Here is a 23,441-nt window from a genome sequence, read left to right on the forward strand (position 1 = left end):
TTAAAAGACAAAAGAACAGATGATCAGAAGTTTAGTAAATTCCAGTCAATTAAGAGCTATCCTGCCTGAAGACTTGAAAATTTCACTCTTACTATGACACTAGTGGCAAGGGTGTTTTAAATTTAAAATTATTCCAAAGTTTCTTTGATAAGCCAAGCTCAGAACAAGTAAGTTTCAAAATTGTTAACATCTACCATAGCATGTTTAAAGGATGTTATAATTTAAATTATTTAATTGAAAAACAAAACAAGTTTAAAGATAACTTTGGTACATCAACAAGACTACGGTATAGACTTCAGTAATCTATACGTTTCTCCTACCAAAAATTGAAGTGTTACTATTGTACATTTTAAACAATAGCTTTTAAACATTGTAGGAAATACCTAAAAAACACAACCAGTTGGTAATTCATAAAAGGACTTACTTTGACTGTTGACAGTTCTTGAGTGCATTAATACACTTGCCTAGAGTCAGGAGAGAGGTATTTATATTTCCACTCTCTTTCAATCTGTCACCCTCATTGCGGGTCTTGGTGTATCTTTCAGAACCAGCAAGATCACACAATGACAATCTGAAAGCACACAAGAAAAAAATCACCATATTTACCTTAAAGATGCACAAATTACCCACTTCTAAAAATTATCACTTCTCCTCATCCTTATGAAGTTTGCTTCCCTAATCAAATTTCCCACTAAATATTTCCTGCTAAATATTTGCCCAACATACTTCCTATTTCACCCCATCCATCTCTTCATCCTCTTACTTCTGGGGACTTGCATGAGTTCAGGAGTAAAGATGTCTGGCAGAACTTTGTGCTGAACAGAGGTGACAAGATAGAACAGCATTGCAACCTGATGGCTTGAGGGAGAAGGCCAAGTACTGTACAAGGGTAGAAGTGGGGAGCCACCATACATGCAGGATGCTCTGCCAGTGAGTGCTGGGTGCAGTACCAATACATCAACATGGAAGATGAATAACAACTGCATCACAAAAGACTGTTCCGAACTTACTCATTGACTCGGGTCACCCTTGGTGTTCCTGAATCTTCAATTTTTAGTACTTTAACTGTGAATATGCTGTGGCTAAAAAGAGAAATTGAAATAATCAGAGAAGTGATAAGGTAGACCAGTACTTTCAAAACAATTTTAGCCTCCACAACATCTGCTCAAAATGTTGTTGGATTTGTCAACATATCTAATCATATACAATCATATACAAACTTTTAAAGAGATGTTTATGTAGCATGTGTGTATTTTGCTTTTTTCTCAGATATTTAGATGGCATAAAGTTAAGTGCTTTTGTATAGTATTTGATAAAATACTATGAGCTTTAGTACATGTTCATCTTAGTGAAGGATTGAATCCCTTTGGCACCAAGCATTGTATCACATACTGCTAAAGGACACCAAAACTGAAACCTAGAAATCCAGACCTTGTTAAAGCCTCTTCCCTTCCTAAAAACCACAAGACATGTTTTACTTTCTTCTTCCTCCCACACACTATCCTATACCCAATGCTATTCAAAATGTTTCTTACCTTCTGCTGGAGCAATTATTTAGTTTTGTGCTTGCAATACTCTGGTGTTTCAAGCCGAGTTTTAGAAGTCTAAAAGCTTCTTTAGAGTCAGAAACCTGGACCCACTGCAGATCTTCAGGAAGAACATATATCATAATTTTTTAGATAACATTACCAAAATAAGTATTATGGGGATAATGTATGCACAGCAAGGACACTACATTTAGGCATAGAAACATTTTACTACACCTGCTTCAGACAGAAGTTATATGATGACAAATCATAAAAATGCCTCCTCTCATAGGAAAAGAAGGGCAAGTACATCACATCATTTCATCATTTTATTATCACATTAAGTATGTTCCATTCAAATTAAGTGAGCAACCTTAGCCTGAGCACAGACAAGTCAAAAATGTTCAGTCTAATATGAGAAGAAAGTCACATTCAGCAAGGCAGAACTGTCTGAACAGCTTCTTTATTTTATACCTCAGTCAGGTGGGGAGGGAAAAGGGAGGAAGAGGAAGTCATATGGTTATTTTTCAGGGCCATCAACTTAACTGAAAAAGATGAGAATTTTGTCTGCAATATGATGACTATATATCTGAAGTCTGCTTCTCTACAGAGAATACTGAAAAAAGCCCAGGAACAAAAATCTAAAAAACTGTTGAGCCAATTATAAATACAGTTAAGAACTATTGGCATCTTTAAGAAAATGGAAAAAAAGCAAACCACTTAAAAAGTTTGTCAATTATTTCCAATATTTTTTCCATTTCAAAGAAATATCTAGGGACACAATGGCAGTGGAGCACAGGGGCTTTTAACAGTTACAGTTAAGAGTAAAGACAAAACAGTATTAAAGGTATAGATACTTCCACGTATGTAGATTATACTAATTTTGTTATTTTTTTGAGTTTTCCAATCTAAACATCATTACAGGTAGACCAACTTCTCAAACTATATTTGGCAATTTGCAATGTGTTCTATTTACCTTTTAGAAAAGAACATCCCTTGATGTCTTGAGCAAGGCGCAGTGTTTTTCTTTTCTTGTCATTCGATATAGGAATCAGTAGATCATAAAAACATTCATTGTAAATCTCGAAAAATGAAACCCAAACAGAAAACTTGATGTAATTTCTTGCAGTTGTGATAGATTGTTCCGAGTCTTCTGAGATATCTTCCAAATCTACCAAGTAAAAAAATATTACAAGTCATTATAGACCTAGGAAAGTAAGTTTCATTAAAAAATTAATAAGTAAGAATTTATACTACAGCAACCTTCTAAAGAAACACTTAATCCATTCAAAAACCCATTGACATTCCCATCCCCTTTCTTAAATATCTGGAAGTCACATACTTAATTTACATATTTGCAAGAGACACCTACTCTACTGCTTCCTTTTCTGCTTTTAAATCCTATCGAACACATACAGCTTGGTTAAAATTAGCCAAGTCTCTTCAATATCTTCAGAAGACAAACTGACAAGACACTTCATTTTGACTTTTTAAAGCAGACTTAATATTTAGGTATTTTTTTAAATGCTGGAATTAAGTTAATGTAATTACATATAGGTACTCTAAAAGCCTGTCAGGGTACTACTTTTCTCTGCTATAACTTCAGCCCATCTAACATCTGTTCAGGTATTCTTCTAACCATTTTATCCCTGGGTTTTCTGCCCAAATTATTTGCTTGCTATCCAATTCACAGGCATATAAAATTGACAAATAGTCATTCTATTAACATAGGCTGGAAGTCAGTTATTGACCTTAAGAAAGCTTCTTTGTCAGCTTTAATTGCAAACCTTTTATATAAAACATACCCTTAGAATCCATAGGTGCTTTGTTGTTGGTGTTAATCTGGTGGTCTACCTACAAAAAGAAAACAAAGTTTAAAACATGCTTAAGAGAACTAACATGAAATAAAAAACAGGTATGGTTTGGTTCGGGTGTTTTTTAGTTTTTTCAAGAGTAGATCTCATAATAAATTTTTCAAATAAAAATTCTAGGTATTAGGCTATATACACATATAAAACACCCACCCAAACCACACTTGCAGTAGATGCAAACTTTGCCAGCAAATTTGTAGGTTTAAGTGTTGTTCTTATAAACAGTTTCAGAAACTAGAAGGTGTATTCAAACACACATGAAAAGTTTTTCTGAAGCCCCTTCTGAAGGCTGACAGAGCTAGATTTAACTCACTCCTGTGCTTTGGAAGTCACAGTGTTTTGCTGCCACCTACCTTCCACACTAGAGCCCAGTAAACTAACAGATAAAAATCAAGGCAACAGATACATCCATTCCTTTCAACACTAGCTATTACAACCTAGCATACCACAAGGGAAATGCTAAATTCTTTTAAAAAACCAACAGAACAAAAATCAAAATAGCACCTTTTCTAGTTCCAAATCCTAATGTATGCTCGGCTTTATTTTACATTATTCCACTCATTTCAGAATTAAGACACTAAGAAAAAGGTATGGTTATGCTAAGCACAAATCCCCCATAAATGTAATTGGACTAAACAGCTTTTAGGAGTTGACTCAAATTCTAAACTGGAGTGTATCTCTGGACTGCTCAACAGTGAACTGTAAGAAAAAAGTCCAGCAGAAACCCATGTTTTATTCAAACCTTTAAGTCTACTAGCTCTATAGCTCTGTTGTTTCAAACACTTTTGCTTCCTTTAGGGATATTTGTCCAACTGAAAGGGCAGCAACCGCAAAACTACTAATTTTTTGCAAGTATCCTGAAAGACAGTATGTTCTTCAAAGGATCAGACCTAATACCATCCCCACAAACAGAGAGGGGACTATTTACATTCAGTTCTTATTAACCACCAGTAAACCCAGAGGATAAATTATCAGGTGCCCAAGCTACAGGAAAAAGGAAAAAAAGCTTAGAGTTTACATGCCCATGAAGTATTCACCCACAAGACAAAAATCCCCAGGAGAACAGGGTTCATCAGAGCTACTGCTCACTTTACTGCTAATATGAACAGTTGGCTGCCAGCAAATAGGCCCGTCCGTGGTTAAATACAGCCACTCTTCCCACTGAAAATTAAGAACATGGAGCTATCCAAAGATGCATGTACTCATGAATATAGAAAGAAGTGCTCCTCTACCTCTTTTATTAGACGAAGTAGTGAATTTTTAATAGCAGTTTCTTCTCTCATTTGGTTTTCAGTCAGCTTTATATAATCTCTACACCGATACGGTTTGAGATCCATTGCTGTGTATAGCTTTCCTTGAATACTTTTAAACAACATATCCATAGTCCTTGGCAGAATACCAACATCATCTTCTGTCCCTGAAAGGACATACAAAAGAAAAATCCAACTATTATATGGTATACAGATAAATGAGGACAGAAAACTAATATAAATCTCAAGGCATACATGAGGAGTTTGAAGACAACTTACAGCATGAAGTGGAGTTTTCTTTGTATTCTCAAGGTAAAAAAACATTACAGTTTTGAAAAGTATTTGGCTTTCAGGAACAGTTCATGCTCTATATCAATAATGGGTATAACAAAACAAAAACTGCTGGAGTATTTTGCATAAGCTTAGCCTTAAGGGAAAACAAATAAAAACTCCACGACCAACAGACATTCTTGATAAAGATTTGCAATTTTTCAACTGTATTTCATAAGCTGCCTTCACTCTGTCAAGGAAGTAATCTTGAAATAAATTCATGAATAATCTCTTAGCTGCAGTCCTGTACTAATTCCACAGAATCTCCAAAACAGTTTCTAGAAGCCTTGCAAAGACTCATTCCTTTCCCTGCCCCAGACCCTTTTCTCTGAACGTACTACTTTTGTACCTAGAAGACAAGGAGTCAGATAAAAGCCTCAGTGTACACTTGATCTTTCTGAATCCAAATGCAAGTTTAAAAAGGGCTCACTTCCATTGATTCCTAAACCAGAGAAAAGGGAAGAGTGGAAGAGAAAATACTGTCCTGCCTCAGGCTGATAATTTCTCCTGCTTTTGAGACAGATGGACGTTTAATAGTTACAGCCCTAGCTGTGCCACCTAAATCAGAATTTATATAAAATTTGGTTGGCACTCAGACCCCTAGCTAGTAGCCAAATACCACATTAAATTCAGGTATTCTTGCATTACATTTGTTTCTCCTCATCTCCTCTCTAATAACTTTTTGTATGCTGCAATGCCAGCTGTAATTCAACCCAATATGAACAAAGGAACAGTCACCAGTGAATGAGGAAAAGCCCTGAAAACCTGCTTCATCCTTCACTTAGAGCCTTTGCCACTGACTGAATACAGGTTCCAATGTTCAAGTGCAATAACAGAAGAGTAAATCATGGCACCCAGTAAGCAACACTCTGCCCTGCCAATTTTTATCAAAGTCCTAAAAATACAATACCATGAAAAAGCTTCTAGTCTAAAAAGATGTCAATCAAAAATTCTTGAGACCCCACACAATATACCCCAAACTTGTCAAGCACAGGGGACTGTACATGTGAGGAATTGTTGGGGTTTTTGTTACCTACCTTTATTTATTAGGACAGAAAAAACCATCCTATTATTGCTCCAGACAAATGATAACTGAAAGTACTGGCAGTTAGCTATAATGCAGCTAACAGAGGACTGCTTAGAAAATAATGTCACTTCAATAAAGACCAGTTTCATGTGACACAACTTACTGTCCTTCTACTATTTTTTGGTATAAAATAAGTGGTATGGCATCCAGATCTGCCATTTCATTATAGGAGAAACTGTTTCCATTTGAATCAAATCACCTCGTTTGTTAAAATGCTTCAAAAAATAACTGAAGAATGACATCTTCTGACCAGAAAGGATATGGAGATTTAACAGAACAGAAATAGTGCACCAGGAGACAAGGCTTCCTAAGATATTATTATGCTTGGGAACTCAAGCCAAGACAGAAATACATGAAAATAACCAAATATGTTTCAAAATATTTATTCCCTGCCTATAATAATTGAAACACCCAAATATTATTTCTTATTTGTGCATATAACCTTTATAATAATAAAGCTCAAGAAAACAATAGTCTGGTATAGAGTGACATACACTTTTCAAATCCTGTTCCATAGAACATGTATTTTTTCAAACTCCCCCTCATCCCTAGTATACTAGATACTTGGAGAAAAATAGAAAGACCACAAGTACCTGGCTGAAATTATAGAGCCTTACAAAGTAATATGACTATGTGTTTATGCTAACTCTGGTAGTGACTCCATCTGTTGGCAGTTAAATTTGATATAGAAGGAGACTTTCAAAGAGTCTAAGTACTATTCAAGAGAAGTAAATGTATAGAGATCACAATTTAAATGCAGGAAAAAGTTACAATGTTTCTGCTAGAAGTAAGCCTTGCTTTAATAAAAAGAAAAAAAAAAAAAAAGTGCTTTCAAGAACTCATTTCTACTCATACCTTGGAAAGTGTAAGTTTTCCCAGCATTTGTAACACCATATGTAAAGACAAGACGATTATATCCATCCAGGAAATCTTGCACTGGTTGCTTCATGGTACCTTCAAAGAATTCTTCCTGGGTTGTTTCAGGTCCAAACACCTGAGTATTACCAAGAAATATTTCTACTTTGAGCAATTATTAAGAGACTTTTAAAGAATCTTTTAAATTCTGTTTGTTTATAATGTTAAAGACTATAAAGTTAAAAAACATAGTTTGCTTGGTATTCAATAATGTAAGTTAAAACAATCTGCACCAGAAAAAAATAAAAAAGCTTTTAAAGACATCTCATTTACTTGTGAAAAAGTAAACTTCTGTAACATCTGTCCTGCACTTTTTTCACTTAGTCGACTCAAATAGTGTTGAGGGGGCTTCAGTACGATATTTGTTGAGTCTTCAAGTGAAACACAGTCCTGTTAAAAGGAAACAAGCAATGCAGACACAAAGAGATTATAAAAAGCTCAGCTTACAGGGAAAACAAACAAAAAAACCCCACAAAACAAATTTTAAGTGCTTTTAAACTAAATAAATGTCACACCTGCGATCCATTTTCTCTTTCCAGTGACGTAAATGGCCTGATACGCAGGCAGACTTGTATGTGTCCCTTAGACTCCAAACTGCTCCTCTTCAAAAAAAAAATTACAACAGTTAGAAATTTGGTCCTTTTCTTGATAATTAGCATGTCAAAGCAGTTTTATTTCATCAGGCTGATTTGAACAGATTTATTTGATAACACCGGAATCAAAACTACTTTACTACATCAGTTTTTACAAGTGTTTAGGCCCCTGCAGAAGTTTGCTGTAGTAAGTTAATGTTGCAGCTTATATACGTAAACACTGCATTCGGGCCAACAAAAACATTCTATGAACTGGCAATCAGCCTCAGTCACAGAAAACTGATGTGCCCAATAGGGCATCAACAAGTGCCACACAACTTAGTCTAAATCCTATGCATCTCTTTCAAACTAAAAAATAACAAAGCAGCTTTTCATCTTCCCTGTAAAATTCTGACTGTTCTTATCTATGAAAGCACTAAGCTTATGTTTTAAAAAATAAATATCCAAACAGAAAAGTCTTCTTACCTGGCTTGTGTCTGAGCTTGAAGAAACCAAAGAAAATTCAGAGGAGAGATCTGTTTTAATATCTTCCACACTTACTGGTCCTGCTCTTGGAGATGGCTCAATGCTAGCAATATAGGATGGTCTGTAAAACTTCTCATTATCCAAAGTTGGTTCCATTCTGCAAGAGAAAAAAATTATTTTGTGCTCTCTGATCATAAAACATAGAGCTCCTGAAACCCCTTAGAAGACAATGTGAAACTGGTAATTTTTTTAAGGAGAAAGTTTTCTTCACCCTATTCATAATTTACATAGCAAGTTTCTGATGGCTGGGGAGGGGGCCTGCAGGGGGTTTTGCATCATGAATCGGGAACAGCCACTCTTCTTTAAACGGAAAGGAAACGTTTACCAGGGAAAAGCCTTACATACCACAAACTTGCTAAAAACCATGTCTGACAAGAAAGATAAAACTTTAGAAAACCCTAATTCCACATCAACTTCATCATCCCATTATAGTGTCCATTTAGAATGTCATGGTTATCTCTGCAGGACCTGAAAAATACTTGGTGTTATAAAGATAACACAATGTAGCTTAATACAAGACACAGTTCAGAGACATTCCAAAGACTAATAGATAATTTTAAGCATTAAAAGGGCATGAGTAAATTAGAAAACCTCATGCCAGAGTACAAGTATTGCTTTTTAGTAACTTTACAGCTCAGCAATTAATTTATTAATCTATAATTTACTTATTTTTGTGCATTTCACAATTTAAGCAGTGAAAATTTGCTATAGATAATAAAAGTAACATGATTCAGTGTTGATAGCTGACAGGCAAATTTCAAAATAGCCTTTAAAAAGGGCATTTTATTTTAAAATATTAGTATTTTTTTCCTGCACTTTACTCTCCTACTGATTTTTCCTGTGATATTATTACAGATGTGATGTGGCAGCTTTTTTTTACAGATCAAATTTAAAATAATCCACTGGGCAATTACTAATAGACTATGGCAGCAAGGGATCCAGCAAAAAGACACCTACCACATGACTGCCTACATTTTGAAGCTTTGGACACAACAATTCAAGAGCCTATTAGTGCTACATTGTCATGTCTAGGCTACAGCAAAGCATATAAATTGTTTTACTAAATACTAATGGAGAACATGAAGTGTTCATTAAAGCAATGGACAGAGTAGGGCTGGTTCAAAATCCTTTTGCTCATGAAGAGTGTTGGTTTCCTGCCTATAATGCAGTCCCATTTTAATTTCCCCCAGCATAAAACCTGAGTTATGTCTGCACTTCAGTGTCAAAACACTTTAAGTGCTCAGTCTTCCCAGCTAGGCTGTAAAAGCCAGACACAACTTTAAGCAGTTAGACAAATACCACCAGGCTGCAAGAGAGATAAAGGTATACATAAACTAAGCACCAATGTTTACTTTGCTTCTTCTAATCTACTTTTTTTTTTTTTTTTTGTCCAGGCATCTGTATGAAAACCAGGAAAAACTTGGCCTGAAATATCATCATGGCTTGAACAAAGACTGACCTGTGAATAAGCTACTGTTGGAAAGAAACATACCTGTGCTGTCACGATCTGGAAGACTCATTCATCAGCTACACAAAGCCACACTGCAAAACTCTTATCAGTCCTTTACAGGAAATATATTTGTTAGATGACTGACATTTAATTGCTTTAAAACTAAGCTTAAAGTGTGATTTGTCAGGATTATGTTCTAATTCTGTATCTTTTTCCTTAAGGAGAAAAAGACAAATATTAAGCTGTGTATACAAAGCCAGAACAAAAAGTATTTGCACGGCCCAATGGTCAGAAGAGTGAGGTTCAAGCCCTTACAGGGTGCAAAGCCCAAGGTGCGGACTGTTTATCTGCCACCACGTTGAGTCACACAGCATTGTAAATACTTCAGGTATTCTGGTGTGAACAACTATACGGCCCGGCTGCAGGCACTAAGAGGTACTCGTATCCTGGGATGTATTAGTATAAGCCTGCTAACTGTGGCAATAGAATTTAGAGCTGTAAACACCCTAAAAGGGGATCCCTAGAAGCACACAGTAAAGTACGGTCACAGCACACATACACAGACTGTGGTGCTGCCAGGCAGAACAAAAAAAGGTAGAAAGAGCTCCAAACTACACAATAAGGATAGCAGCTTACACAAAAGCTAAAGCACCAGCCCTTACACCTGCAAAAAAAAAAAAAAAAAAAAAAAAGGAAACTTTCCTCTCTGCAGGTATCATTCTTTCACTTCCAGGCTTTGCACTACCTGCCTGCTCCTACGGGACACAACTGCCGCGGCTTTGGCAGCAGCACAGCCCTGGGCCGGGGTTACCCAGGCCCTGTAGGCCCCACCGAAAACTGCTCACACCCCACAGCCCCTCCCGCGTAACCGCGATGCCAGCGGGGTAAGCCAGGGGGAGCGGCCTCCACGCCGCCGCCACAGAGACCACCCACGCCTCTTCCCGGCCCCGCAACCCCCGCGTCACAACCACCACGTCCCCTCTACCAGCGAACGCCCGCCGCCCCCACACGTCCCGGTCCCGGTCCCGCTCACCCGCCGGGCCCCGGCCGCTCCCAGGCTCACGCTCCGCTCCGGCCGCGGCTTCTTTTCGAATCCGACCAATGGCAGCGCACGACGCCGCGCGGCCTCCTGGGAGGACGGCCCTGCTGCGGCGCAGGGCTCGATGGGAAGTGTAGTCCCGGAGGGGCGGGGCCGCCTGCCCCGGTTTGCCCTCGGGCGGCAGCCGCGCCCCGGGGGGTCGGAGCGCTCAGGGTGGCTTTGCAGGGGCTGCGGGGCCGCCGCCACACAGGGCCGCTGCCGCCACACAGGGCCGTCAGCGCCCGGCCCCGCGGTGACGGCAGGAGCTCGCCTGCCGCGGAAAGGCGCCCTGGCCCCGCCGGGCCTGCCTTCACCTGCCTGCGGCGCCCGGACTTGGCCTCTCTCAGGTGCGGCAGAAGGATGAGTGTAAGTTGGAGCTCGTCGGAGCTCTGGGTGATTACAGGCCTTTTGCTGTCTGTTTATAAACAGGATAATCACTGTTTGCAGGTGGTGAGAGGGAAGAGGCCAAGTGACCTGCTGGATGCCTTCTACCAGAGCCGAGATCAGCTGAATTGGGAAACTCCCGTTATAAGATGAGGAGGTGCTTGTGCCTTACCCTGGGTTCCACTGCTGACAAGTGACAGCTGTGGAAAACACTTAGTACGGCACCTTTGTTTAAAACCTTCTCCAGGCAGAAATTGTTGCTATGTGCCAGGTTTGCATGATGGGCATTTAATTTCTTAATCGGCAGTAAGAGAAATTCTTTGGCTTTACTTTCAAAACAATGTCATAATGCCGATCAGATCATCGGTTTCTGGAATGTCAGGGTATGGAAATGTATAGGATTTGGTAACAAAAACCACCATGAGTTTCTGTTCAGAATCAGACAGAAAATCTTTTCAACCTTACTAAGGAATGTCTGCCAGTTTTGAATTGAAATAAAAGGACAAGTAATTTGAAAGTAGTCAGCTTCTGCCAAAACCAAACGTTTGTTTTTCATTTGAAGAAAAGAATGCCAGTGAAAGCAAGCAATTCTGTAAAGGAATAATTCTGCACAGATTTTGTAGTAGCTGCTTTGGTGAGGTTGTCTTTAACATTAAATCCTATCTTTCTTTAAACAGAGGCCGTGTCATATCAGTAAGAGAGCTATACTAAAAGATTTTAGTTCAGTTGAACGTCACGTTGTAAGAGTTGGACTGTTTTAACAGCAGAAAATGATGCGATGTTGAATTTGAAATTGTTTGCTAGCAAAACTGAAAAGTTCTTGAAATCGTACTCTAGGACTCTGGCTAATCTTTTCAAAATTATCTCGGTTTCTATCCTAAACAGAATTCAAACTACTGAACTTACCTAATGCCAAACCACCTTTTTCATACCAGGAGGGGTCTAAGAATGGCTCTCAAGGGAAAAATTAGCTCCTGGGAGAAAACTTGGAAGTTACTGTCTTCTACTTGTTGGAAAGGTAAACTGAGGATCTCGGAATATTTTGCAAGGTATATTCTTAAAAACGTTGGGGTCTATGTCCTGCAGAAAATTATTCTTGCTAAGTTGGGACATAACAAAGCTCCTGGTACAAGCAATATTTTGATTTTGTTTGAGTATTAGATTTCTGAAACTGTTTTTATGATACTGCACATGCTGCATAAATTAAACTAGTATCTCAAAGGACCCCCATCAGAATACTGAAAGAGCAAACTAAACCACAATCTGACATGTGTTCCTAGCCTCACACAAACCATGATAAAACATTAGGTCAATGTAACCAACCCAGCCTGCTTTGGAGTGGGAGATGATGAAAATCCATCTATGTAAATAAGCTTTATGGCTTTCTACCAATATATTCTTCTTAAAATGGTTTTTGCAGTAACAATAGTTGCATCAAAAATACCTGCTGCTAAAACAGCATTCAGCAACTCATTTGCCCCCGAAATTTGATTGTGATTCTTTTCAAATTCTCTGTAACTTGTGTAGCACGTTTGCCACTCAAAAGAGGAAAAGGTTTTTATAAAAGACTTGTTAGAACTGTTACCATTACCCTTAGAAACTTCTGTTCCTTGTATTTGAGACAGGATTCAAAAGTTGTGGATAGTCTGCCCATGATGGTGATGAGATGATGCCCTATGAGACAGCATATCTCAGCTTGCTTTTACATTGCTGTCAGAAGTAATTAGAGACACAGTCAACATTCCCCAGCATCCTTCAGAACATCTGAGTAGCAGCCAAACCTGCACTGGCTTCAGTTTCATTGTACTCAGCTCACCTTCCCCAGGGAATTAACCAAGTACTTGAGTTTTCTCTCATCACTCTTGGTTCTGCTGTGCTTCCCCATGCCCTGAGAGCACTGCCTTTCATCCTGGGCACAAGCCAAGTCCTTCTGCAGGGGTCATTTGGAGCTGACTGGCAAGAGCACTCCTGTTCTTGTCACAGAGATGTCTTGGAGGAAAGTGGTGCATTGTGTAATCCTCCTGGTAGTCTGCCATGTCAGCCCTTTTTAATTCCTATATTTCAGGGCAGTGCATATAATTTATCCTGTTACTTGCACAGTCTGGTGGATGCATTTCACGCTTCCTTTAATTTGATCCTGTACCCTCATTGCCCCACTCCCATCAGTTGCCTTCAGGCTTCTAATGTACATACAGCTGATTTTATGAACTTACGGATTCACTTATTTTTCTTTAGCAATGTAGGTATGTTTTCTGTTATCATCTGTTTTAAGCAATGAGCTACTTCTTCAGTCTCATGGGTGCTCCCTGGCTTGCAAGGCTTTGCCTTGGGGGACAGGTGTTGGCTTCAGGGCAGGGTGCTGGACAAAGGAAAGCAGTTGGCTGAGGCATCAGGCCCCCCTCTCTGGGGGAGGCAGGAGCTTTCTGTCCTCAGTTTGCAAATGCTGCTGCTGTTTCAAAGCTAGTTTTGTTAACTGAGTAATTGTGGGGTTTCAGGTGGGGTAGGAGAAAACCTTCACTGGAAGGAGCTCACAGATGGTTGTGAGGCTGTTCCTTTGAGGTGCTGTAGGAATATAAAATACTGTTTGGAAAATGAGTCATAGCCTCATTGGCAAAGATGGGACTTCAGGAGTGTATTCAAACATGACAGCGCCAGTCAGGAGCCCAGAAAGGAAGGAAGGGATCACTGATGGACAGCTGGAGGCACCTGTAACACCTGGTGCTGGACTTAGGCCTTAATGCTTGTCCTCTGGACACTGCCATGCTTGTGCTTCTCACAGATGCAGTGAGGCCAGGTCCCATGCTGGTGTTTTATGTAATGAAAATGTGCTACATGTGCTCAACATACAATTTTTAAATCCTCAGAGGTTCATGTGAAAATCTGTGCATGGCAAACAGAGTATTACTCCTTCAGCAAGAGCTGTGTTATCTTAGATAGGAGGAGATTTGAAATTTATTTTCTGAGATGTATTTCTTTCTGTTTGCATAATTCAAGACTTTGTCTTTGGAAAGAGTGCAGTTGAGACAAAAAAAAGCTATTGCTGTGTCTTCCTGTTTCTTCCCCAACCCTCTGGAATTCCTTCTGTCCCTCTTTGAATTATTGCATAATTCTCTGATGAGCTAAAGAGATCATTTCAGCTGTAACCAACCTCTAAATCTTGTAATTAAACCAAAAAGTTTCAATTTTTCTCTGTAATGCTTTAATATAAATAATCTCTATTTTTAAGGTCAGGTCATGTATTTTGAAATCAGAACCTTCTACGAATGGTAAGAACTGTTTTCACATTGTGACACAGGTATTTGTCCTATAAATGTATCAGCTGTTTTATCGGACTAATAGTCATATGGTGAATGGTGTAGTTAGGTTTTAGGTGTTTAAGATACGAGTATTCAATAGTAAAACTATTGTTTATATAATAATACATAATAGAAAATAAATAAGAATATAATTAATAAAATATACAGTCAGTGGTTTTATTCTGTGAAATTCTGTGTATTTTTATAAGAAAAGATGACTACTCTTAAACTGTGTGCTGTCCAAGTTTTAGGAACAAGTGTGCACAGGTAGCTCTTCCGTAGAAGTCTTTTCCATAGAGATGGTTGCTAAATATAGTTTGTGGGGTGGTTGTGTTGTGCCCCAGTAAATGAACTCCAGCCCAGCCAGACCAGCTGTAGGTCACAACCCTTTGAGTTGTGATCATGCTGAGTCCTGTAAACGAGGCATTTTTGAGTTACTGGTAATCACATAATTGGAAATCTTGACAGAGAATCCATGAGCAGGAAGGCTGATGGCTGGTATTGAATAGTTTAATATTCTTTCCTCCTAGTAAGCATTATACTGATAGCTCAGGACATACTCTTAGAACTGGCTCTACAGGTGGAATAATAAATTGCATACTGTACTTGCAGTAAGTCAGGATGAGCTTTGGCACTGTTTTCCTGTAGTCTGGATCTTGCATCTTACTTTTCCTGTGGATTTCAAGTTCTTGTATCCTTTTGTCATAAAAATGCAGTTGTATTGCTGATACAGAAGATACAGTCCAGAAACACTGGCTACTTCATGAGATTTTTTTTATGTGTGTTGCTTATATTTCATGAAGGATATTTGAACTGTGGATCCAAATTTTGTTTGGTTCCTTGAAATTCTTCCTGCTGCTTTTTTTTTTTTTTTTTTTTTAATTTCTAAAGCTGTGCCTAAGTTCTGCAAAGATTTGCATAATGTCTTTTTAGCTTCCAGGTCTGAGCCTAACTAAGTCTGTTGCCACTTCTTTGTATACAATGTTAACTATTTTGTTTGCAGACAGTGTGCTAGCTCCAGGTTAAGGGTTGGAGATGCATTCCAAATCTTATTAGTAAAACTTTATTTCTCCCCATGTGCTACTGATTCTGTTTCAATCATCTGCTGAGCTGTATAAATACCAACAAGGGTAACCATAATTTGAAGGTAAAATCTCAGGGCTGGCTTTCCCAGAAGTGAAACATATGTTTGAGTTTTATTTCAATTGAGGTTTCAGAAATCTTATTTCAGTTCCAAGTTGCTTGGGGAAATTATTCATGGTGTAAGAAATTCAAGCTTTAATCCTTAGTATTGCTTTTTGAAGAATATTGCTTGGGCTTTTTTGTAGTGTTGTGTAAAATACAGTCTCTAAATAGCTGTCTAATGGTCCAGAACTTTCAGAACAGTCCCAGAAAATTTTACCGAAGACATTTCTATTAAAAGTTACATTCTCAATTGTTGCTCTGTCATCTCAATAAAAACTTAAAAGGATAAGTAAATTGGAACATGAAGTCAATACATATCTAGACTAAGGCAATTCTGAAATAGGGAAACTGGCCAAGATACAAGTACATATCATATATATATATAGCTGTTAGGTGAAGAAGCTGAAAGAATTCCAGTAAAGGGGTGGGTGTGTGTACACACATACGTAAGTTCTCTGCAGAAGCCAGAGGACTGGACGATTCTGTGTCTCAGAAATATAAGGTGCCTCAGAAAGACATGGATCAAGAGCAGGAAGTTTACTGCTCAAATAGCATGGGCTAAATCCAAGGAGCAGGCTATGTTAGAGTGTAGTATCACTCATCTTGCTGGCTGTGACACCCAAGGCAGAGTTGCTTTCATTCTTGCCAAATGTCAACCATCTGTCTTGACCTCAGGAACTAGTGCCATTCTCTGACACTGTGTACCTTTCCTTGGGATGTCATCCTGGCTTTGGGCACTCAGGGCTTCTGCTCTAACTCACGTGAAGGTGTGATTGGTGTGGGATAGTCGCACCAATGACCTTCAGATGTTTTAACTTGGGGTTTCTGTACAGCCTGTGGTGAGAAACACTCAGAGTGGATTTGGGCCTATGTTAAATTCTTGTTCTGGAAGTGCACTTATGCTACATGGTACAGCTAAGCTATGTAATTGTAAACCAAATTACCCTCTGGAGGAACCTTTCTTTCTTCACTAGCCTCTTAGTTTAGGTACCAAAACTAATGTCTAGTTTTGGGTAACATGGTTATCCTACCGCATGATAAAAGGGTGAGGAATGAACATTGAGAAAACAAGTTTCTTAACCAGCAACATACCTTTAAAAGACTGGAAAGTAATGGTTCTTTGATAATAACAAATGGCCAGGATTTACATTTTACTGTATTACCAGCTGGGCATTGCCCATCCTGTTGGAAAAACAAACTGAAGGCAGAGAGCTTAATACATGCTAGACATCTGCCCTGCATAGAATGAAATCATACTCCTGAATAGAAGAGCCTGCGTTTGTGCCATGCAATTGGACTGCAGTGCTCCTTGCAGTCCTTGAAGAGAAACAGTGTTCTTCACTCAAAGTGGACCAGCAGATGAAATACTATGAAAACTCATGAAGTCTCAGTTGCTTCTCAAAGGGTGGATTAATGAGCAGCTACCTTTTTTCTTATGCATTCTTATGCCATTATTTTTAGCCAAATTGGCAAGTAGATCTGTGTGGCCAAACAGATGCTGGGGCAGCAGAAGAGAAGGCAGAAATGCTGGTAGGACAGGAGGGCAGGGCTGCTTCTCTTGCGTTAGGCAGTCTTGGATTGGCTAAATTGTTTGTAAAGTTGTGTGTTTGGCAATTCTTCAGCAAGGACTCAAATATGCAGGTGGCTGCTGAGATTGCAGCCTCTGGCCTTATACAGGCTTGCAGAGTTATAGAGTATTTCCAAAGGTAGTTATATGTCTTGTTCTCAATTTGATGCTGCCCTGCCTGATGTTGTCACAACATGCTGCAGCCAAGGATGAGCAGAGTTTTGAAACAGGCTTCCTTACTGAAACTTTGCTCACAGCTGAAATCTGAAGAAATGGAAAGGTTGAGTGCTACTAAGTACTGGCTGATCTGACCCTCAGCAGTCAGAATAAACCCTGTTTTGCAAAAACTGAGGTGTAAATGGTGAAATTCCATTGTTGCTAATTCAGTTTTGTGCAACTGAATTTTCCTGTCTTGTTTAAACAAAGTACAGCATCTGGCTGCAGTTGCAGTCAGGTGCTTTTGTATAGTGTTGCCAAGTACTGTCGTACTGCCTCACTTCATTGTACATGTGGATGCACTGAAGAACACACGTACATTCAGAAATTACTGAGAGATCCTTCTGGGTGAATGGCATTATAAAAAAAGGAGATAATTATTTCAACATTTAATCCGAATATTCTATATAAAGCACATTTTGGCATTTTGAAAAGAACCAAAATTTAACAATTTGGGGGGAAGAGAGGAGTCCTTTTTTTTAAGGATAATATTAGTATAAAGTTAAAAATGAGTCATTCTCTAATTTCTCTAACTTGGTGACTCATGCTCTTGGCAAACTAATTACCCAAGACAAGTGACTCAGAAATAAATGCCATAGTTTTATGGCTATTGTTGTTCAACTAAACATGAGGCTTGATTTTGGGTATAACAAAGGTAGCTATATCCTGCAAATTATGCCACGGTGCTGCTTGAGGGCATATTGCACATGCAGATTTCTTTAATCTGATGTGTTTTTGTCATTCTGAGGTAGGATGGTGTAACTAGCTTCTGGGTGTCTAAAGCAGCCATGGCCATCAAGAATCTCATGAGTGTACTTGGACGAGGAAAATCTAATCTGGTATGTATTTCTTTCCATCCAGGAACAGTGATTTATTGAAGCCTCACCACAGGAGCATTTCTCTGATTAAGCTTTTCACTTCAGATTCTTAATAAATTGTTTGATGAATATTACTGAGAATGTTGATACGGGGATGATAGGAAGATCATGCCATGTTTGCTTGGGATGAGTATAGTACCAGGCTGTTGGCCATAACGCTCTCTCTGTCTTGTTTGTTTTTCTTTCCATGCCCTCCCTGCTGCTCCTTGGCTGCAGTCTGTAAGGTACTATCACAATGCAGGTCTGATCTGATGAAACCACAACTAATGCCGATATCTGCCTACAATGGGAAGAGAACCCAGACTATAAACTTGGGATTTCTGGCCTCTTAATAGGCAAGTCTGTTGCTCATCTTCCCCTTTCACGCCCCTCGGTTCCCTTTGTTTCTGTTCTTCCTCTCTATTATTAACTCATATTGAAGTTCTGTGTCACTGTTTTCTGGGAACCCAATTTCACTTGGGTATACATACACTCTAAAAAAGTCATGTTACCTCCATGGTGGGAGTTCATCATACAATGAAAATAGGAAACAATTTTGTTTTAATAGTTCTGAATGGTTTTCAGCTGAAGCAATGAGTAGGAAAGTCAGGCATATTTTAGTGAAACGTTTATGTTTCTCAACTAGGATTTTTAAATTGAGAGTTTAAGTTTATAGTAGCATTAGAAATTCATCATAATTATTGCAGATACCTATACAGCCTTATTCTCAGAAAGTAGGCTATTTGCTAGTATAGCTGAAATGATTCCTGTAGTGAGACAGGAGATTGTCTTAAGAAAGCTGCATTGAATAGTAGTTTCTATTCTCTTTGTTTTGTTCAGTTTTAAGTATAGCAGGCAACAGATGAAATAACTATTGACGTAGAGAATAACACAAATCATGTCAAGCAAGGACTTCAAACACCGTGCTTTGAGGTCAGTTACCTGTGTGCCTGGAACTTTGATCACACTGGTAATGGCCAGATGACATAACTTGTGTGGATGCACATGCAAAGATAAATAGGCAGCTTTTCATTGAATTTTACAAGCAGAACAAGAAAATGTCAGTGAGGCGAAAATGCATGTTTCTAATATGCTCAAGGAACTTCAACAAAGGAAGCTAATATTGATGAATTAATTTGCTTGAAACTGCAAGCAAGGGGTTTTGTTTGCTTGGTATTTAAACTTAAATGGATCCTGTTTCCAATAAGCAGCATGAAGGAGGAGTCTTTCCAGGGCACTGCCATACCAAATGGAAGACAGCAGGTTCTCTGCCTGATGAAATGTAAGTTTGACTGCTAATAAGCCTGCCTAAAGCACTGCTAGAGTAATAGCCAGTTTTCCTGAGAATGCAGCTTCTGGGGAACTGAAGCTGTTTCTTAAGTTTGTTTTTTTTTTTAAGAAAATTGAGATATTCTGATGTTTTTCAAATAGAAGTCTTTTAGATTTCCATTTCAGCACTTACCCTGCCCCGGCAAATGAGTTAAAAATCTGAGAATGACTGGAATTCTGCTACTAAATTTTTCAGTTTAGGGGCATGGGCATTTAGATTTCTGTTTTGGGTCAAACTGATCCGAATATAGATTTCATTTTGGAAGTGAGACCTGCCTACAAGTCGTTTCTCAGCTCTCTTGCTACCTTTTATTTTAGCATTGTTGCTTTTCTTTCTTTAAATGGAAGGTGAGAAGAACAGTTATTCGCAGTTTGTAAAGCGTTTAAAGATCTCTGTGCACAGAGCACTACGTAGGTGAAAATTATTATTTGAATTCAGAACTATGTTTTGTCTTCTTCCTTTTTGCCTTATGTCAGTCTGTGCTGTGACTGAAGTCAATCTGCTTGTAATCAAAACATGGTTGGTGATTAGGGATGGCGACTTTTGGGATTTTTGTTTTAATCACAGACTTTCTAGTTCACTGAAATTAGGGTTCCAACCTGATTTCTCTCTGCACGAAAGATAAGGTTTTATTCTTAATGTTTTCATTAATTGTTTGTCTTTGCCTTTCCTATGAAAATAGTCACGATGAGTACATCACTGGTGCTCTTTGCTTCAAAATGTGGGAATGAATCAGCTCTAAATCTTACTTTGTCTGTGTATGTCTGTATATGTTCTGGGAGGATCTGGGGTCTGAAAACTGTCAATGATAAGGAGGTGATAAATCAGACAACTTTTTTTTTTTTTAGGATTTTAGGTCACACGTGTCAATTTCAGCTTGTATCAGATTGCGGTTGTGCCTGTGAATGAAGGCTAATGTCATATTTATGGGCATTATGTTATCTGCAGTCCATGACCACTGATGTCTCATAACCACTGCATCAGTATTTTTCTTATACCTTTATCTGATAGGGTATGTGTACCTTCCTTTCTGATTTGTGTGCTTGTTTGCTTGTTCTTCTCATTCCCAATCTTTTTATTTTCCTTTTTTTTTATGTGCATGTGTATGTGTGTGTGTGTTGGGTTTTTGTTGGTTTGGTTTTTGTTTGGTTGGTTTTGGTTTTTCGTTTAGTTTCCCCTTTCCTTCTAAGAGGAAATGAAATGAAGATAAGATACATGTCTCCTCTGGTATAATCATTAAATTTTATAAATGAAGAGATAGCAAACCAATTGGTGCTTACTACTTTTAGAGCAGTCAGGAAAAAGGTATGAGGGATAGATGTCTTTGCTGTATCTGTTCTGTTTTCAGTGGATATACAAAGGTTTCATAAACTGAAAAAAAGTATCTTTGTCTCCTATTTTACAGGAGATACACAATGCTTTTGTTTTCTCATTCGATGTGTGAGATCACTGGCACCAAAAGAAGCTGTAGCTTCTTTATCTGATGTCCATGTCAAAATTAGGGATAAATATAGTAAATTTGGTTAACAGTGTTCATGAGATCAAGGAGTCTGATTTACCATTTTGGGTTGGAAAGCACAATAAATGTGTATAATCAGAACTTCATACGTGAGTGTCAAAGTAATGTCCCAGGGAGTTACACCGTATGTTACAAGACACTAAATCTTTCGTGCTCCATGGTACTTGACATTTGTTCCTTAGACCCTTTCATGTTAATAATTGATTCAAAGAACTTGTTTTGATCACCCATATGGTATCTTTGAGTCTTAAATTCCCGTTAGACCAAGTGTGTGTTTGTATTAGATACGTTTTATTACAAGAAAACAAATATTTTGGTGACACTAAGATCCCTGCAGTGAAATACAAGTCACCTCCTATGCAAGAGAGACCCTGAAAGTTGCTTTCTGTTGTAGGGGTTTTTTCACAATGTATCTAATGAAGAAAACAGAAGTCTATGATTATCATTCTGGTGTTCTTTTTTAGTGTATACATAGTTTGTATTGACCTTTTGAAAACCTGAAAGCTGTAAATTTGCCTCTTGAACAAAATAAAATGCACAGCACAGAACGTATTTACTTTAAGGTAGAGTCACTAGTTCCAGAAATATTCAGAAGATATAACTATGGCAAACCCACCCAATGCTAGCATAAGGTTCCCTTCTTTGTTACCAGGTAGTTGGAGCATTTAGGGACAAATTTCTCATTTGTAGCATAGCTCCTTCCTACACAAGACTCATTCTTTGCAAACGTGGATTAAAAAGGTATATTTAAAGCAATTAGCATTTGTGTATTATTGTCTGTGGTTTCAACTTAATCTCACAAGGATGTACTAAATGTTTTTTTAGCCTAAACAAATCTTTGGTTTATCTGTCTGAAAGCATATATTTTACTAAATTTTTAACTGCAGATGAGTTGTGGCATTTGAATTTAAGCCCTGTGCTTAAACGTTCATTCAGACATAAGCTTCCTTGCTACTGGGGAAATACTAAAGGTGTGGTGTGTTTCCATTTTACACTAATCCCCATCTCTGGGCTAGTTTAAAGAGGATAATTAAACCTCTGTGTCCTTTCTAGGCTCTGATGGACACTCTCTGTTCCCTCCTGAGTTAGAGGAGTAAGCCAGTTTTGTCTGCATTGGAGGTATGTGTGTGCAGCTAGAATAGTTTAAAGATTTGCCTTTTTTATCTCTTCCATACACAGGCATAGGAAGTCAGGTTCCCTGTTGTTACCTGATTCATTATCATTAATATCCATGGAAATTTCATGTCAGCATTTAAGCTCTGGAGTACAGAGTAATGCAAGTAAAAAGTCTCTGTGCAGCTGACTATTGATAGGAGAACCAGTTTCTCCTCCTGTTTAGATGTGGCAGTGCAGAATAAGGAAGAGGTAGTCTTTTGTACTTCTCAGCCGTTCTTTCTTTCAAAGTGCTTGTTTTGAAACTGTCACTTCCTGATTGCATTGTGAAGGACCACATAAAAATGCTGAGTTGAAAAGAAAGTGAAGACATTCAGCTGAGCAAAACCAGTATGTATACATACATGAGGATAATTGTCTATGGGGAGCAATCAGGAGAAAAGGCCATTGTTTTCTCTACCAAGTACTCTGCCACTTGTTGTAATTTTTTTTTTTTATGATGATGAACAGTATTTCTCAATCAGCGGATTGTGAACTTGCATGTTTTCCAATTATATTTTGTATATTTAAGTTTGATAGTTAAAGATAAGCAGCAGTACACTGAGCCAAATACTTGGGTACCAGATAGAGTTTATGGGGGCAAAGGAGAGTGTATTTGAAATGAGTTTTTTAGATTTTTTACATACGTAATTGTTTGAATCCATTACCTGTTTGTTTTCTTTTTTAAAAAGTTCTCTGCAGAATAGAAAATATGGCATGGGGAAAAAAAAGATTATTTGCCTCCAACACCTACTTTATCTTCACTGTCTGGTACTCATAAGAAATAATCAAGGACCCTAAATGCTACAAATTTGGGGAGTTTTATTTGAAATGGCTGAACTAAGGCACTTAAATCTTTCATTTCCTATCAAAGAAGAGCACCAACAGCTCTGCCAGGGATCAGTTAAAGTTGGAGAGAGTAAGTGTAAAGTAAGTTATAATTGTCTAGTTGGATATAGAAACAGATGTATTAGCAGGGAAGGCTTCAGAGAGAAAAGGTTATCACTGCTTTGTGACTGCTGCATGCTTTTTTTCAGTTGGGATGAAAGACAGCAACCACAATCCCTAATCTCATCTCAGAGCTGCCAGAGGAGAACTGTAGAAACCACCTGGACCGCTGCAAAGTCTGGCCACAGGGATGGGCAAGATGGTAAGACCAGACTACACCCATGTACTTTTCTGACTATTATTCCCTAGTCTTTTTTGTTGCTAGATGTGTAAGTCAAGTCTGTTACATAGGCAGGCAGTGATTGGACAAGGGAGAACGGTTTTAAACTGAGAGAGAAGAGATTTAGATTAGAAGTTGTTAG

General features: G+C 38.4%; 3 protein-coding genes across 17 annotated transcripts in view; 2 read left to right on the forward strand and 1 right to left on the reverse strand.

The window, feature by feature from the left end:
- KIF20B (kinesin family member 20B) overlaps positions 1 to 10,669 on the reverse strand; it is a 34,696-nt gene extending 24,027 nt beyond the window's left edge. For 2 of the 4 annotated variants that reach the window (XM_032115477.1, XM_032115474.1), the window contains exons 1-12: positions 10,581 to 10,635; positions 9,590 to 9,659; positions 8,038 to 8,194; positions 7,495 to 7,581; positions 7,253 to 7,369; positions 6,920 to 7,058; positions 4,630 to 4,814; positions 3,332 to 3,380; positions 2,503 to 2,697; positions 1,536 to 1,647; positions 1,011 to 1,082; positions 425 to 571 (exon numbers count right to left, since the gene is read on the reverse strand). In XM_032115477.1, coding sequence (XP_031971368.1) covers positions 425 to 571; positions 1,011 to 1,082; positions 1,536 to 1,647; positions 2,503 to 2,697; positions 3,332 to 3,380; positions 4,630 to 4,814; positions 6,920 to 7,058; positions 7,253 to 7,369; positions 7,495 to 7,581; positions 8,038 to 8,193 — 1,259 coding nt within the window. In that variant the 5' untranslated portion in view covers position 8,194; positions 9,590 to 9,659; positions 10,581 to 10,635. Of the gene's footprint in view, positions 1 to 424; positions 572 to 1,010; positions 1,083 to 1,535; positions 1,648 to 2,502; positions 2,698 to 3,331; positions 3,381 to 4,629; positions 4,815 to 6,919; positions 7,059 to 7,252; positions 7,370 to 7,494; positions 7,582 to 8,037; positions 8,195 to 9,589; positions 10,502 to 10,580 lie in introns of those variants that run through there. The other 2 variants (XM_032115476.1, XM_032115475.1) reach the window with 2 other exon arrangements.
- Positions 9,832 to 10,989, forward strand: LOC116447407 (putative HTLV-1-related endogenous sequence). The gene is made up of 2 exons (XM_032116553.1): positions 9,832 to 9,879; positions 10,402 to 10,989. The coding sequence occupies exons 1-2, from the start codon at positions 9,832 to 9,834 to the stop codon at positions 10,987 to 10,989; spliced, it is 636 nt and encodes a 211-aa protein (XP_031972444.1).
- The window catches only part of PANK1 (pantothenate kinase 1), a 43,409-nt gene continuing 30,850 nt past the window's right edge, over positions 10,883 to 23,441 (forward strand). The window contains exons 1-5 of one of the 12 annotated variants that reach the window (XM_032115484.1): positions 10,883 to 10,972; positions 11,073 to 12,058; positions 18,026 to 18,112; positions 19,339 to 19,412; positions 23,169 to 23,281. In XM_032115484.1, coding sequence (XP_031971375.1) covers positions 18,062 to 18,112; positions 19,339 to 19,412; positions 23,169 to 23,281 — 238 coding nt within the window. In that variant the 5' untranslated portion in view covers positions 10,883 to 10,972; positions 11,073 to 12,058; positions 18,026 to 18,061. Of the gene's footprint in view, positions 10,992 to 11,072; positions 12,059 to 18,025; positions 18,113 to 19,338; positions 19,413 to 20,308; positions 20,473 to 22,032; positions 22,099 to 23,168; positions 23,282 to 23,441 lie in introns of those variants that run through there. The other 11 variants (XM_032115485.1, XM_032115489.1, XM_032115479.1 and 8 more) reach the window with 11 other exon arrangements.

Source organism: Corvus moneduloides, chromosome 8, assembly GCF_009650955.1.
Source record: "Corvus moneduloides isolate bCorMon1 chromosome 8, bCorMon1.pri, whole genome shotgun sequence".
NCBI classification, from domain to species: domain Eukaryota; kingdom Metazoa; phylum Chordata; class Aves; order Passeriformes; family Corvidae; genus Corvus; species Corvus moneduloides.

Coding starts and splice junctions, on each gene's coding strand:
- LOC116447407 (XM_032116553.1), top strand. CDS start 9,832: ATGGTCAGAAGAGTGAGGTTCAAGCCCTTACAGGGTGCAAAGCCCAAG. Junction 9,880..10,401: donor TACAGGGTGCAAAGCCCAAG/GTGCGGACTGTT, acceptor CACACCCCACAG/CCCCTCCCGCGTAACCGCGA.